At 44.2% G+C, this 14,299-nt stretch overlaps 1 protein-coding gene across 1 annotated transcript; it reads right to left on the bottom strand.

Moving 5' to 3' along the window:
• Nucleotides 1–7,219: 7,219 nt before the first annotated feature.
• On the bottom strand, nucleotides 7,220–14,272 carry LOC130612019 (small ubiquitin-related modifier 2). The gene is made up of 4 exons (XM_057433309.1): nucleotides 14,118–14,272; nucleotides 12,490–12,621; nucleotides 9,457–9,528; nucleotides 7,220–7,900 (listed from the first exon to the last, which is right to left on the bottom strand). The coding sequence occupies exons 1-4, from the start codon at nucleotides 14,136–14,138 to the stop codon at nucleotides 7,838–7,840; spliced, it is 288 nt and encodes a 95-aa protein (XP_057289292.1). The 5' UTR covers nucleotides 14,139–14,272; the 3' UTR covers nucleotides 7,220–7,837.
• Nucleotides 14,273–14,299: the final 27 nt, after the last annotated feature.

The raw sequence follows: 14,299 nt of genomic DNA on the forward strand, positions 1-14,299 counted from the left end.
AAGTATGACAATATACCTTGTCACTTAAATTTCTCCTATCAAAACCTGCAAAACCAGTGATAAATACAAATTGGTAGCCCCTTATCCAGTTTCAAGAGAGCCTTTCTTAGCTTAAGGATTTCTTCAGTTCCCATCCAGTATAGCTTTACTTCTCATTTCACATGACGCTAGGAAGAAGAAACAACAAAATGGCTTATTTTTCTTCTCAGAATTCAAAGCAGAATGCCACCACGTATGTGCCTTGGCTGTGTTCCCTAAACATTAACTTCAGTTGATCACTTTCTTGAGACTGGCTGTGATAGCTTTACTCTCCATTTCTAGATGGTGATGTAGCTTGTGAAATGGAAGATGAGAAACCCAGGAAAAGCCAAAAAGATGATGAAGAGCAAATTGCCAAGTACAGACAACTTCTGCAAAGTATCCAAGAAAAAGAGAAAAAACAGGAAGAAAAGGATATAGGAATGGAGGTTAAATGGGTTCCAGGTAAGCTTTATATTTTTCATCCGCACATGAGGCGAGACAAAAGTGTGCGCGGCGCGGCCCCTGCGAGGGAGCCGGGTCAGCGCCCACCCCACGGCACTGCCCGGTACCAGCGGGCTCCCACCGCCACCCTCGCACCCACCGCCACCCTCCTCACTCCCACCGCCGCCCTCCTCACTCCCACCGCTGCCCTCCTCGCACCCGTCACCCTCGCTCCCACCGCCGTGCTCCTCGTGCCCACCGCCACACTCATCGCTCCCACAGCCACCCTCGCACCCACCGCCACCCTCGCGCCCGCCACCCTCGCTCCCACCGCCGCGCTCCTCGCACCCACCACCACCCTCGCGCCCACCGCCACCCTCCTCGCGCCCACCGCGCCCTCCTCGAGCCCACCACCATGCTGGGAGGCGGCCCGGCCCGTGCCAGCTGCGAAGGTGCCTCGGAACGCATCATGGTGCGCCCTCAACAGCCATGGATGAACAACAAAGAGCCCACGGAGGTGTGGAAGGCGCTCGCATGAGGCCACTGCGGTGTCAGAGGTTGGTTCCGTCGAGGACGGACGCAGCCAGCGACCTGCAGAGACACAAGGCTGGTGGGAGATGCCTTCAGCTCAAAAGACGCAATGGAATGAAGTAAGCTGCAATATCAGATGGTGGCTACTCCATGGACATCACTGTCTACAGCAGTGGAGTACTACACCCATCAACGCTGTGTTAAACCCTGGTGGCTGTGTGGATCCTCCCCAGAACACGTGCAGCATGGACTTCGCGTTACCAGATGTTGGCTGCTGACCTATCTGTCAAATCCACCTTGGAGCTGTTCCTGAGCTTCCAGACACACAGATGCTTCCTGGATCACCACCAGCAGCGCATCTACTCCTGAATTAAGACATCAGAACCTCCGGCTGCAAATGTTATTGTAATTAGTACTTGCATAAAGGACATAGAAGGGGGAAAGAAAACTCTTGCGTGTTCTACCCATCCCTCCCAGTCTGCACTAACAACAGCCCTTCACAGCCTCAAAACCCATTCTTCTAAATAATATTCCTTTATGCTTTGGCAAACGCAAGTCTGGTTTGTGCTGCTTCACCCTGATGTACAACAGGAGGCATCAAGTGTCTGAGTTATTAACCTTAACACAGCTCAGAGCTGAACTGCTGAAACCACACAAACAGGAGCGCAGCATTTTAATTTTCTAATCTAGGATCTATAAAAAAGGTCTTGTTTTGTTAATGAAAAGCCCCAACTACTATTTAGGTCCACAGGGAATTTTGTCACATTTCTCCAGATGTAGATTAAAGGGAAAGTTTAAGTAACATGACACAGTTGTTTTAATTCCATTATCCCTTAGGCTTGGGCACTAAGAAGTCAAGTGATCCCTACTCTCGCATACAGGTAAGCAGGTGCTCTCTCGGGAACTTGCTCAAGTATTTTGTCATCTAAATGCTTTTTATTCAAACCCACAGCATTTGACTCTTAAATGTGTACCCCTGAGACAGGCAGAGCCTTTTCTTAAAGTCAAGATGAAGAAAAACCCGTTCCCTCTGCCAAAACCAGTTTTAACATGCAGCGTTCCAACTCTGAACCTTCAGCATTTCCAAGGAGATCTCACTGATGTCTCAGTTGCGATGGTCTGTAAAGAGAAGCTGCTTTGATGATTAGTTACCCATAAGAGGTTTATGAAGATGGCCACAGAAATTGGGCTTATGACTCTCCTCAGGATGATGGCATTCGACCAGAACAATCCTCAGCAGCTGTTTGACCAACTCAGACACCACAATTCCTCCTGCTCTTGAAATTCAACCGGCAACAAATGCAAAAAGCATCTGGAAGTGCAAACAAGGCTCCAGGAAATGCAAGGGTTAGGCAAGGAGAGACACCATTGGGTTGAGAAAAGCCTCAGCTTGGTCATCCTCCCGTGACCAAGGGCTGCTTCTTCATGCCAGTCTCTGCTACTTATGGCACAGCCACAAAGCACATTTGTTCTTTAGTTCATTTTACCAAAAATAGGGTTTGACTCAGCCTTGTCTTCTCCTATCCCCTGACACCATTCACAGCTGAAGGTAAGAAATAAGCTTCAGCTAATAAATAATCCTTGTCACAGCTGGATTTGCAGCTGTGTAAGACCTCTGCATCTGAAGTGATGCATGGTGGATCCTAAAGATCCAACTGTTCCTCCTACTGAGCGGATGCTGCAGTTTGCAGGAGCTGTAAAAGCTTCTTTGGTGCCCCCGTACATCTTTACGTAAAGTCCGTAGCAGTAAGCTAGTGTTTGGGACGGAGGCTTGAATCAATGTGCAGATTCCTCTCAAAGCTGCAGAGATTTAGTTCTGAACAATTTAAAAAGCAGAGTGAAATTCATGCTGCTGTTCCTGTCTGGGCATCCACCATTCCCAAGGCTGGCTGTATACTCCAAAGCACCGCTCCTCAGTGGAAAAAGACAAGCATCACTGGAAAGGGAAGTCAGTGTCCTGAGATGAGAGTCCTCAAAGCGCTCTGTTCATTCCAGATTGCTTAAACTGAAGTTTTTTTCATTAAGTCATCCTTCAAGAGACCTTGCAGGGCATCAGATGTGCTTTAATAAGATCTATGGATGGCAGCTGAACAGGGGTGTATCTAAGCCACCAAAACCAGCACAAAATCCATCCCAAAGGATGTCCTGTGTACCCATGTCCCCCCCAGAGAGTATTTCTTTCCTAAGAAGTAACAATTTACTATTTGGGCTTCTACAACCTTAAGTCTTTCCTCAGTGCTCCAAAGTCATCCTCCTATCAGGATTAATTGTGAAAGCCCTGCCCATTTCCACCACAGCTCCTCACTAACTTGTTCTTCTTATAGCACCCTCATTACTTCCAGGATCTCTGTTGCCAGTGAGCCATTTACTTCATAGTACCATCAGCTCTACCTCATCCCTCCTGCATAGTCTGAAATTCTTCAGGGATAGGGGAAAAAGAGGAAAACTCTTTCCCCCAAAGGGACTCAAAACCATTTCACAAACACCCGCTGGGCCTCCCATGTCAGAGGAAGACCATTAGTCCCATGCTCCAAATGAAGAAACCAGGAAACCTCTGTAATTAAGCACCTTGAAGGCCAGCCAAAAACTGAAACCAGATCAAAATCCAGTCTTCCATCTCCTGATTATCCTTACACTTCTATGTCCTAACCACCAGGGAGAACTGCTGTGCTACCAATCCCTTCTGACACCAAGTACAAAAAAGGGAAGGTAAATTTCAGGATTAAATTATTCCCTCTCGGAACACATTCACTTTGGCAACCATTTAACAGCCAGAAAGAACTTCAATAATCCAGAGAATTAATGACAGTGGTAACATTAAGTTATTTAAATGCTTTTAGAGTGTCTTCTAGTACTCCCAACAATCCTCTACCAGCTGATATAAGTGGCCTTAAGAAGTGGCCATGACCTAAACCTCTAATAAAACCCTTCAGTTTATTGTTCACTTTCAATTTAGTAGATGATGATCAAGGAGCGTCCAGGTTTTCATTTTTAGCTTTGAGAACAAATTGCTGTTCCTTAGCAATTCCCTTCTTTCCAGCTGCCTGAAGCCCAGAAAGCATTCTTTCCTTGAGCAGGTCACATGCCTGTTCATTAATGTTGCAGTGACGGTCACAATAGAACCGCTATCTGACAGATGAAACGACAGCACTTACATTACATTGACTCAGAAGTAATGAAGTCAAGGTACTAGAAAGGAATATTCTTGCAAGAAAACAATCTTGTTTTGACACAACCTTTGCAGGAACACTCTTATCTGTTTTGGTATTGTCATGATCTTGAAGCAGCAACTATCATACTGCCACTGGAGGTGCTTTGCTTTTGTTGAGAACACCTCTATAGCCAGTACAAGAATCTCTCTCACATCACCACTCAGAGTATTTCCTTACCCTCTTGTCAGCTCAGCATATTCTGTTTCAGACCAGCCTTGCACTCCCAAAACACCTCTGAAACCAGCATCTCAGGCTACTTTGTACTGAACAAGAGCCCTGTTAAACAGGTGTCATCCCCCCTGTGCAGATAAAAGGGAGGCTCTGGCTTTCAGGTGTTAACTAAAGAGTCCCACCACAACCAGCTGTACTTCCAGTCTGCCATTACCCCTCCCAGAAACAAAAATACCTCAACTTTCCATCTTTTTAAACACTGCTACTGCCCATTCCACAATTGAAACTGTCTGAGGTACTGAAGACCCAGCATACAGTAAAGGCAAGGCCTTATCATCCACAAGAACTCACTAGAGAATTGGATCTGACTATGACTTACCCCATTCTTTTTCATTTAGAAACCAGGAGAGGAACATTAACTAAATTGCATGGCAATCACTTCAGAATGTGTAATTTGAAAGCTGTGGGTAATAATATCATTTGCCAAGGCTCTTGAGAGATCCCAGCTGTTTATAAACATGAAAAACTCACCTCCCAACCAATGTGACAAGACCTCTGCACCCAGTTTCCCATTATCATCTGACATGTGGACTTCTATTAGTGTAAGAACTGCTATAAACCAAGCCAGGCCAAACAGCCAAGTGGACTCCAAATAATCTGTTCTGAATTGTTCATACCCCTGCACTTCACAGAACTTCTGAATCTTCACCCCTAGAAGCAGCTTTCCCAGTGAAGAGGTCTCACAGGAAACCCACTGAGGTCCCAGCAAACAGGGATCAACAGGTAAATTCTCCAGCAACAGAGGAATGAGCACCAATGAGCACCAAATTCTGTCCTGATGAGAGTATTGCTAAGATGAATTGTACAAGAATAGGTTTTAAAAGCAGGTTTTACACAGCATTTCTGCATTGCTGTGTCCGCAGACATGTATTAGAATGTGCAAACTCAACAGTTTGCTGGACTAGTGGAAATTAGTGTTGGAGGCTCTGGAGGAATTAAGCCACTTGAGGCAGTTTCTTGACCCCGTCTAATCAAGGGAAAGCTCAAGTCATCAGTGTCTGACTGCAGTCACCAACTCACACCACCACCATCCAGCACCGTTAGAGCAGTTATTGCAGAAACATGAGGCGCAAACCCAGGTGAATAGCAAAGAGATGTGAGAAATGAGGACATTTAGGCAAATGCTGCACGTAAGTTCATGACAAATGAAGTGCCCCTCTTAATTCAGGAAATTAAGACACTGTTTTTGAAAGCATGTTCAGTACCTGTCACTTGGCTTTTATGGCCTCAGGAAAGAAGAAATAGTTGGCAAGATACAATAGGGAGTTTTGAGCTTCCCAGGTTGAAGTTGGGCTGGAAAAATCCCTGCATTTAAGGAGACCTCACCCTTTCTTCAGAAACCAAAGCAAGTCCAAACATCTTTTTTGGCTAAACGAGATAGAGTGAGCTTTCTCCTGGGAGAAGTCTTGGCATGACATCAAGGTGAAAGAATTTTAGACACTGTTATCAGTGCCAGAGATTCTAAAGCCAACAAGTAATGTCTAACCTAGGAAAGGTGTTGAAATATATTCTACACACACACACACCCTTTTTATTCTTCCCAAGAAGTTTTTTCCACATCTGTGTGAGCTTGGATATGAAAACATTTGTTCACAAGAGGGAATTCCAACCTTGCAATATACCACAGAAGCCTCTAAGGTACATACCAGAGGAAGAAATCATCTCCTTAGCAGGAGAATTCCCTACAATGAAACCAATGGCAAATGGCAGATGTCATTCTTCAGCTCCATAGTCAAAAGCAACTGCAAAAACAATGCTAGTTTTCTTCTAAAAAGTAATGTTATATCAAATGTGTTAAAATCATGACAAAAGTCAAACAGATCAATGTCCATCAGCTAAATGCACAGACCTGACACTGTGCCAGAAAGTCAGAGTGTTTCCAGATCCAGCAGGCACTGGCCTCACGTATAATCACTTCTTGAACTGACCATCACAAATCCCACCACCCGCAAGTGAGCTCTGCCAACAATACCAGAAAGAGCATCAGCTCACTGCAGACACTACAAGATGTTGGGAGTGTTTCCAGGACATCAGAGAATGCTATAGGGGCGCAGAGTCAACAGGTCAATCTTTCATGAATGCCCATGGATTTCACTGCAAACTTCCCCAGGAGAAAGCTCCAGATCACCAGCCTTGCGGAAAAGACTAATGAAAAACACCAGTGCACCAGCTCCCCTTTGGTACCTCCAGCCTCTTCCTCTTCCAAGCAGGAAACAGGTCATCTTTTTGCTTTACCACCATGATAAAGCAAGAGCTTGGAATCTATGCCACCATTGCTAAATAAACCCAAAACCCAGAACTCAGGTTATTTGTGCTTCGCATTTCCAAGCATCTCCTATCTAATACCACAGGAAAGTGAATGGCTAATGAAATTATTTGCTCTTTTTAGCTCAATTTTTACATCAAAAATCATTAAAATAGTTTTAAATAAGCTACTGGAACAATACTGATGTTACAACAATATTGATGCTTCTATTAAAGACTGACAAAAAGAGCTCAACCCAAAGTCCAACATTCTGCAGTTTGCCTATTGAAACATTTTTGCCTTAGCTGAACATCTAAAACAAGAAATCAAAAGAGAAAAACAACTTCTACTTCCAATTCAGCTACCAACTGGGAGGGCTTAAAGAAGCCTTTCATTATCCAGCAGTCTTCTATCTGTAAAAGGGGAATTATACTTACTTACCCCATGGAAAGCTGAGCATTGGGAAGCGTAAAGTGCTGCAGAGAAAGAAACATAAGTGCTGAGTACTGTTACTCCAGAGAAAACTAAAGAAACCTGGTTATTTTAAACAAGAAGTTTATTTAAACAACAAGACGCTTTACTTGAAGGGAAAACTATCTAGGATTTTTTTTTTTTTTTTTTAGAGTAATTTAACCCTACTTAGACAGAGATTGCTCTACATGTAACAGCTACGTACAAAAAAGTTATAAAATTGTCCTTGGTTTTACAATGATAAAAGAAAAAACATTGAAATTATCCAATCAAACAAGGTATGCAAGGTTCTTTTGTTGGTTTTTTAAACAGTGAGAGCAAAATAACTTACTGGAATATAAAGATAAAAGGAGAAGGAGCATGCCACTAACGGAGAAAGGGGCATTTTTCACAGAACCAGTTTGTTTTTCCCACCCCATCTCCATTAAATGTTGATCAAAACATACCATTGGCCATTTAGTTAAAAAAAATATGCATTATGTCTGTGCACATACACCAGTTACTTTATGTACAATAGAAGGAATAGGAAAAAAAAAAGAAAAATCAAGAGAGAGAAGAGAGAAAACTCTACTGCAGTAGTCAGGATGTGGCTGAACCAAGTCTCGTTTGTCTAATTGTGAATGTGTCGCCTGTGGGAGCACAGTTCTGCAGAGGAAAGTAGCAGGTTGTTTGTGTGTTGGTTTGTTTAGTAAACTCCTCCTGTTTGCTGCTGGAACACATCAATTGTATCTTCATCCTCCATTTCCAACTGTAGCAGAAAAGAAAGACAGAAAAGGCTTTTAACTCTTCTCAGGTATCTACTATAGGCTCGGTTGTTCTCCCATTTCCTATGTTCACATTTACTTTGTATGCGGCTTAACCAGTCCAGCCCCTCTCCCTTCCATTACCATCACCTTGTACATTTAACCTACACACCAGAACTCAAGAGCAAAGAAATTACATAGCAAAACCAAAAAGCCAGTTGGTAATTCTTGTCCTAGAATGGATTCTAGTATACAACTTCAGGGTGCATTGTAGGACTCCTGTGGAAAAGATCAGCATTCATAATACTTTGATTCAGTTGCCTACTTTTCCATGGCATCTTCTTTCTCCTATTTACTTCCTCAGTTTACCTTAGGACATTGACACAATTCCACCTTGCTGCTGTTGTTCAAATGGGTTCAGCTACAGCACTAAAGAAAACAGACTGTAATTAAGGCCCCCAGGCAGGCAGTAAAACCAAGCATCAGCAAGCATGATATAAAGCGCTTCACATGGTCACCCATTTAATAAACTGCCAGTGAGCAACAGCAATACTTCATAAATGTAAGTCTCTTTTTCATCCTAATTTTTACAGCTGGTATTTCTGGGATGTTGACGTTACCTAGTGATAAAAATCTATTGGAAGATTGAAGGAGTTGCTGTAACTAACATTATATTCCTAAACAGTCTCAATTTCTACTCTAGGAAACTAAACAGGTCTATGGTATTTACCACAGCTATAAACAGCTGTGTTCCTGAGCTTCAGCATAACATGGATGGAGAAAAAAGCACTGTTACCTTGATTATCAGCATTCCGAGTTCAAAGGTTGCACAGATTGTGCCCATAGGAGGCACATTCTTTGAAGCAACTGCTTACAAAATACAGATCTATTATAAACCCTCCAACACCAAGAATCCCTTATTTCATAACAAGTAGCTCTGGCAAAGCACATCAACCTGTATCACTTGGAAACACTGATTAAACACAGCTATGTAGAGCAGTACAGAGAAGTACTTAAAAGCCACAGCAAACCATTCTGTTCTTGGAATGGCCTTGATTATACCCTGTTACAACCCCAAAACACAAGCTTCACGGTATTCATTAATTCTATGCTGCTGAAACAGAGCTTCCAGTTACAAATAACAGATTTATTTCTGCATTACAAAAGCCAGTTTGCAAACAGGACCCTGATAACATCCTGGAAACCTCTTACAGAAAAAAGAAAGCCACTGCTTCAGGAAAAGCTCAGTTCTTGACTTACCAACTCTTAGCTCAGAGCTGTGACTCAATAAGGTGACAGTTTTACAAGACTCACCATCTGTACACTGCACTTCCATTTCTTATTTTATTCCTGGTGATACAGACTCATTATTTAAAACGCTACAGAAGTCTGAGATTCCAGTTCCAACAATCCTAAACTAGTTCAACCATAATACTGCTAAAAAAAGATCCAGTTTAATCACTAATATATACAATTACACAAGTATTTCATATGCAAGAGAAGCATCAACACCTGCAGCAAGTATCAAATGCAGTTCTTTAGCCTTTCTTCTGCTATTTACCTGTGCAGGTGTGTCTGATTCATTAATAGGCTGCCCATCGAACCGGAATCTGATTTGCCTCATTGACAACCCCTGCACAAAGGGAAGCAAAAAAGAGAAGTAAGTCTGGTGTAAAAGTACTCCCTAGCTTTCTCTTGAACTTGTCAGCATGATCATTAAATGCCACAATATACTTTTCATACTCCCCTCATGCACTGACTTTTAAGGCATTTCACTACAAATCCTCGCAATCTGTTTTCTATTAATAATTGTATTGTGGCCAACTACTAAGAGAAGCAACAGTGCCCCCACCGACTGGAAGGTAAAATAAAGCAGTTTCTAGTGCTCACTCCAAAAGCCAGGATTTTTATAGAGCTTTTTAATAATAATAGACTTAAAATTAGATGCAACACTTTGGGTAACAGATGTCAAACAGTAACAGTCGATATTCCTTTTTGATCCTCCCCAAAACCAAAAGCATTTGTCCCATAAATGCAACCACCATCTCTTAGTCTGCAGCACCTAAGGGCAGGCGATGGTAACTTTCTGACCTCAAATTCCTATTTACAAGAAGTCAATGGATCAAAGTTGTTCCCTGCACAGCTGAAACTTTAAAAAAGATAAAGGAATTTTCTACTTCCAGAAACTACTGAATAGGATCTGAACTCATCTTAAGCATTTCTACCACACTCACAGTTACTCTGCTGACCTCTTCCATCCGCAGGGGATGGCTCATTCTTGCCTGGGCCAACTCAAAAAGAACTAAAGAGCAACAACCCCTTCTAGTAATAACATAAGCCTCAATTGCACGACTTTTCAAAGGTATTCTACTGTACACCATGTTCTGCAAAGGAAGATGAATGAAGTTTGAGGATACAACCAGAATCAAGAACCTTGGTGTCTACTTCTTCCCCAGTTCTATCTACTCTCCCTACAAGTCAAGCTGAGGTAAATCCAACACGGTGCTGTTCTGGCACCTCTGTATTTGAAGAGCAGCCTTCATTTAGCCCTGCAAGAGCAGCTTTATCACACAAAACGTAGTTCATTATTCTTGAAATTTTTCAGAAAAAAAAAAAAAAAGATTTTAAGAAAGAATGAGTAAAATTTTCAGTCACAATTTAAAATTCAGAGCAAAAGCCTTCTCCAACATGACTCAGACTGCAGTGTTCACTCAGAACATCATCTTGTTTAAAAAAACCATGTGGCAAAGTGGCATGGCAGCAACACATTTTTGCACAGCAACATTTGGTTGGAGCTGTTTTCTCTGTCATTGTGTTGCTTAAAATATGTTTTTCCCATTCCAAAAGTGTTGGGGTTTTTTTGCAGGCTCCTGACAACTTTATGAGCTGGATAAGTGTTAGCTGAAAACATCCTCAACAATGGTACCCTGGCGAGATTAATAGCCACAAGAAATTGGCTGTTCCACGAATTAGTTTTCCCCACACGAATAGTCTTGATCTTCTGAAAGTATCAGTCAAGGTTTTACTTCCATTTTAGGTTTACTACATGCAATACATGATTTTCCTTCTTTAAAGCTGCTCAATTCTCTACTATTGCAGCTTCCACCTCTCCAAAATTAGATCTGAAGTCCACAGTTTAAGGATTTTAAGACTGGATGTGCCCAGTTACAAAACCAAACTAAAATCTAACTTTTAGACTAAGGCAGAACAAATGCTTCTAAACAAAGTAAGCACCTCAGAAATGCAATCTGCAGACAATATCCTTTGCACACCTACTGCCTTCAAACTGAAACAAGAAATAATGTCTCCCATTATAAAGATTTATTCTTTTTCTCCTCCAGGTGACAAATGAGGAATTCAGGTGGTGAGTTTATAGTCTCACTTTTGTTTCCAAGTCACTTAAATATGAATGGTGCTTCTAAAATCATCTTTCCCAGGACTTTAGAGACAACTGACCAAGAGAGATCTAACTGCACTTCATGTTTGCAAAAGCAGTACACAGAGATCTGCATAATCTAACAAGAGTTTATATGACAGAGGTAGGAAAAATGAGTTCACACTTCAAACACTCACTAATTTGTCCCCAGAACACCCATACAAGAACATATTCACACATTCAGTGAGAGCTGCTTTGCCCTGTCTTTATTTGTATCACTATCCTGCTGAGGCAAAGGGTAAATCTAAAAGGTTTTACCGCTCTGAATGTGAATGAGAGTTTGTTTTTTCCTGGTAGTGAAACAGTTACCTCAGTATTTTATACCGATTTTACTGCATTTGATGGTATCACTGAATATTTGTGTTTAAAAAAATACAAACCAAACATTCCCTAGTTCCAAACACTTTTGTGTAGATGGAACTTTTTAAAGGCAAGACAGTCATTAAAAAATCATGGACAGCAGAGACAGAACTTTCCTAACCGCAAGCTCCAGATTAAAGTGTTAAATAGCACAGCTCTTCTACAGGTGGGTGTAAGACTTGCAATAGTTGCCTGCACTTGCCATTACACCAACAAAATCCAAGGATTTTTGCTCCTCAGAGGATTAATCTGACAAGGCCACAAGAAAAAAAACAACCCACGCACAGCATTAACCGTACAAGCTCCTTCTCAAGGTGGACATCTGACACCTTTAAATGCTGCAGTACCCGGTGATGTTCTCCCATCTCAATACAATACTAAGCTAATAAAGTAGAAGCCTAGGACCACACCAAGACGTTACTCAGAGTTATAAAAGTACCTCTGATTACCACTCAAGTCTATCCTGAGTTCATACCACAGGTTCCCAACCCACCCTTTCCATACGGGTACTTTTGAGCCATAGAATAACAGTCGCCTCCCAAGAGCCTCCACCTCTAACACAGATTTCACAAAGATAACAACGGATCTTTATTTTACCCATTTCCTGTCACAACCCTATCAGTCCACTCTAACAGATCCCAAGTGCAACACTCGCCCCACAACACAATTACTTTCTGTTAAGCCTTTATCATTTTGAACATTTCCATAGATCTAAGCCTCTACTGTCTTTATTGTGTCACCTCTGGAGACCACCTCCTCCCCCCCAGCCCTCTCCTGATGATCACACAAGAACCATACCTGTCGTTCACAATAGGCTTTCATTAGTTTGCTAAGTGGTGTATGCCTCTTAATCTTAAACTGCACCACAGACCCATCTTGCCCTGCCACCTTCAGATTAATGTGGTCATTGTTTTCAGTCTTCACTCCTTCCTGTGGAGGAAATGAAAGAAGACAAAAAAACACACTTTTTAAAAAAAAAAGGTATGAAACAAGAAGTGAACATTTTACCACAGTGCAACAGGTCATTAAAAAGGAGGAAATGAAGGGCATTATAGCTTGGAAATCTGAATTAGGAGATAAAGCTCAGTAGTTTTTATTTGAAACTTTAAAGAAAAAAGCCACACACACAAGAAGAACCCCCCCAAACCCAACTGATATTGGCTGTCATTGGTTAACATGCCAGGTAGCAATGAAAAACTAAGACAATTGTTTTACAACATATTTAAAGATCAAAAAGTAGTTATTTCTAACAAGGGCACAATAATATGCAACACCACAGCTCACAACCAAAGGAATAAAGTTAATTATGTTATAGCTACGGTCTCCACCGCTACCAAGTGGGTTTCTTACTACACCTCAAACTTTTTCCTACCCGCTGAAGTCCTTCTGAAGAAAACTTCAAGCTACTTTAAAAGGCCGTATGTGAAAAGGTGGCAAAACCTGACAAGAACCAAGCTTCCTCCTTCATTAAGCGCCCAGTAAAACCCCTCCGAAACCCCGAGTCCGGTCCCGTCGCTTCCACATGCACAAACTGCAGAGAACCGACTTCAACTCCGCTGTTCGCGTTCTGATGCGGAGGGGAAGAGAAGACCGACCACCACCGGGCTCCTGGGTAACGTGTTTGTCTGTGTTTCCTCTCGGACAAACGCCCTGGGGCCGGGTCCGGGTCGCCGCCGCCGCCATGTGAGAGATGCCTCCGAACCCCGTTGAAAACGAGGGAAAAAATACCAATTGAGGGAGAAGACGGCGGCGGGGCTGGTTGTGGTGGGGGTTTTAGTTATTATTATTTCGCTGTGGTTGTTGTTTAATTACTGATGTGGAAAGCGAAGCTCCCCCACTCCAGCCAGCGGCCCCCCCCCCCCCACCCCGGGCGCCAGGGCCGCCGGGCCCGGAGGCAGCACAAAAGGGGGCAGGGAGCGATGTTCCGCCCGCCCCTCCCGCAGGACCGAACGGGAAGGGGCTGGCAAGTGCCCCGGCGAGAGGCTGGCTGCAAGCGGGGATGCTGCGCCGCCAACCGCGCAGGGCAGGCCGGATCCGGCCGCGCGAGGAGGAGGAAGGCAGCGGCAGCAACCGCCTCCGGCCCTGCCTCTCTCCCTGAGGAGGGCGGGAAGGGAGCCCGGATTCGCCCCCCTCAGCCCCCCTCTTCTTTCCCCGCCACCCTCCCCGGGGATCCCCCGCCCGCCCCGGGAGGCTGCGGCCCCGGCCCCCCTCCCCCGACGGGGCGGGAAGCGACCGCGGCCTGGGTGCGCAGGAAAATGGCGCGCAAAGCCGGCGCGCCGGAGCCGAGGCCGCTTGGCTGGGGCTAGGGCCGGGCCAGGGCCGGGCACGGGCCTCCTCCTCCTCCTCCTCCTCCTCCCGCCGCCGCCTCAGGGGCGAAGTGAGGGCGGCGGGAGCGAGGGAGGGCGGCGGGAGAGCGCCTGCCTCACCTTGGGCTTCTCGTCGGCCATGGCGAGTCAGCGATGTCCGGGCCACTCCGAGCGCCTCACAAAGGGGGGGAAGGAACAACCGAGCGCGACGGAGGAGAGAGAGAGAGAGAGAGAGAGGGGAAGGCGGGGGGGGGGCAGGGAGCGCGCACGCATGCCGCGGGGCCGCGCCTTGCCCCCGTGCG

The sequence above is a fragment of the Pezoporus wallicus genome, unplaced genomic scaffold, assembly GCF_028554395.1.
Source record: "Pezoporus wallicus isolate ANWC-B61680 ecotype Strahan unplaced genomic scaffold, APGP_CSIRO_Pwel_v1 contig_12994, whole genome shotgun sequence".
In the NCBI taxonomy this organism is placed as follows: Eukaryota; Metazoa; Chordata; class Aves; order Psittaciformes; family Psittacidae; genus Pezoporus; species Pezoporus wallicus.

What these genes read in the sequence shown, in the direction of transcription:
- LOC130612019 (XM_057433309.1), bottom strand. Translation starts at nt 14,138, where the DNA reads ATGGCCGACGAGAAGCCCAAG. An exon ending in AAGCCTATTGTGAACGACAG is followed by an intron (nt 9,529 to 12,489) that starts GTATGGTTCTTG and finishes CCCTTTGTGCAG; the next exon opens with GGGTTGTCAATGAGGCAAAT. An exon ending in AATCAGACACACCTGCACAG is followed by an intron (nt 7,901 to 9,456) that starts GTAAATAGCAGA and finishes TTTCTGCTACAG; the next exon opens with TTGGAAATGGAGGATGAAGA.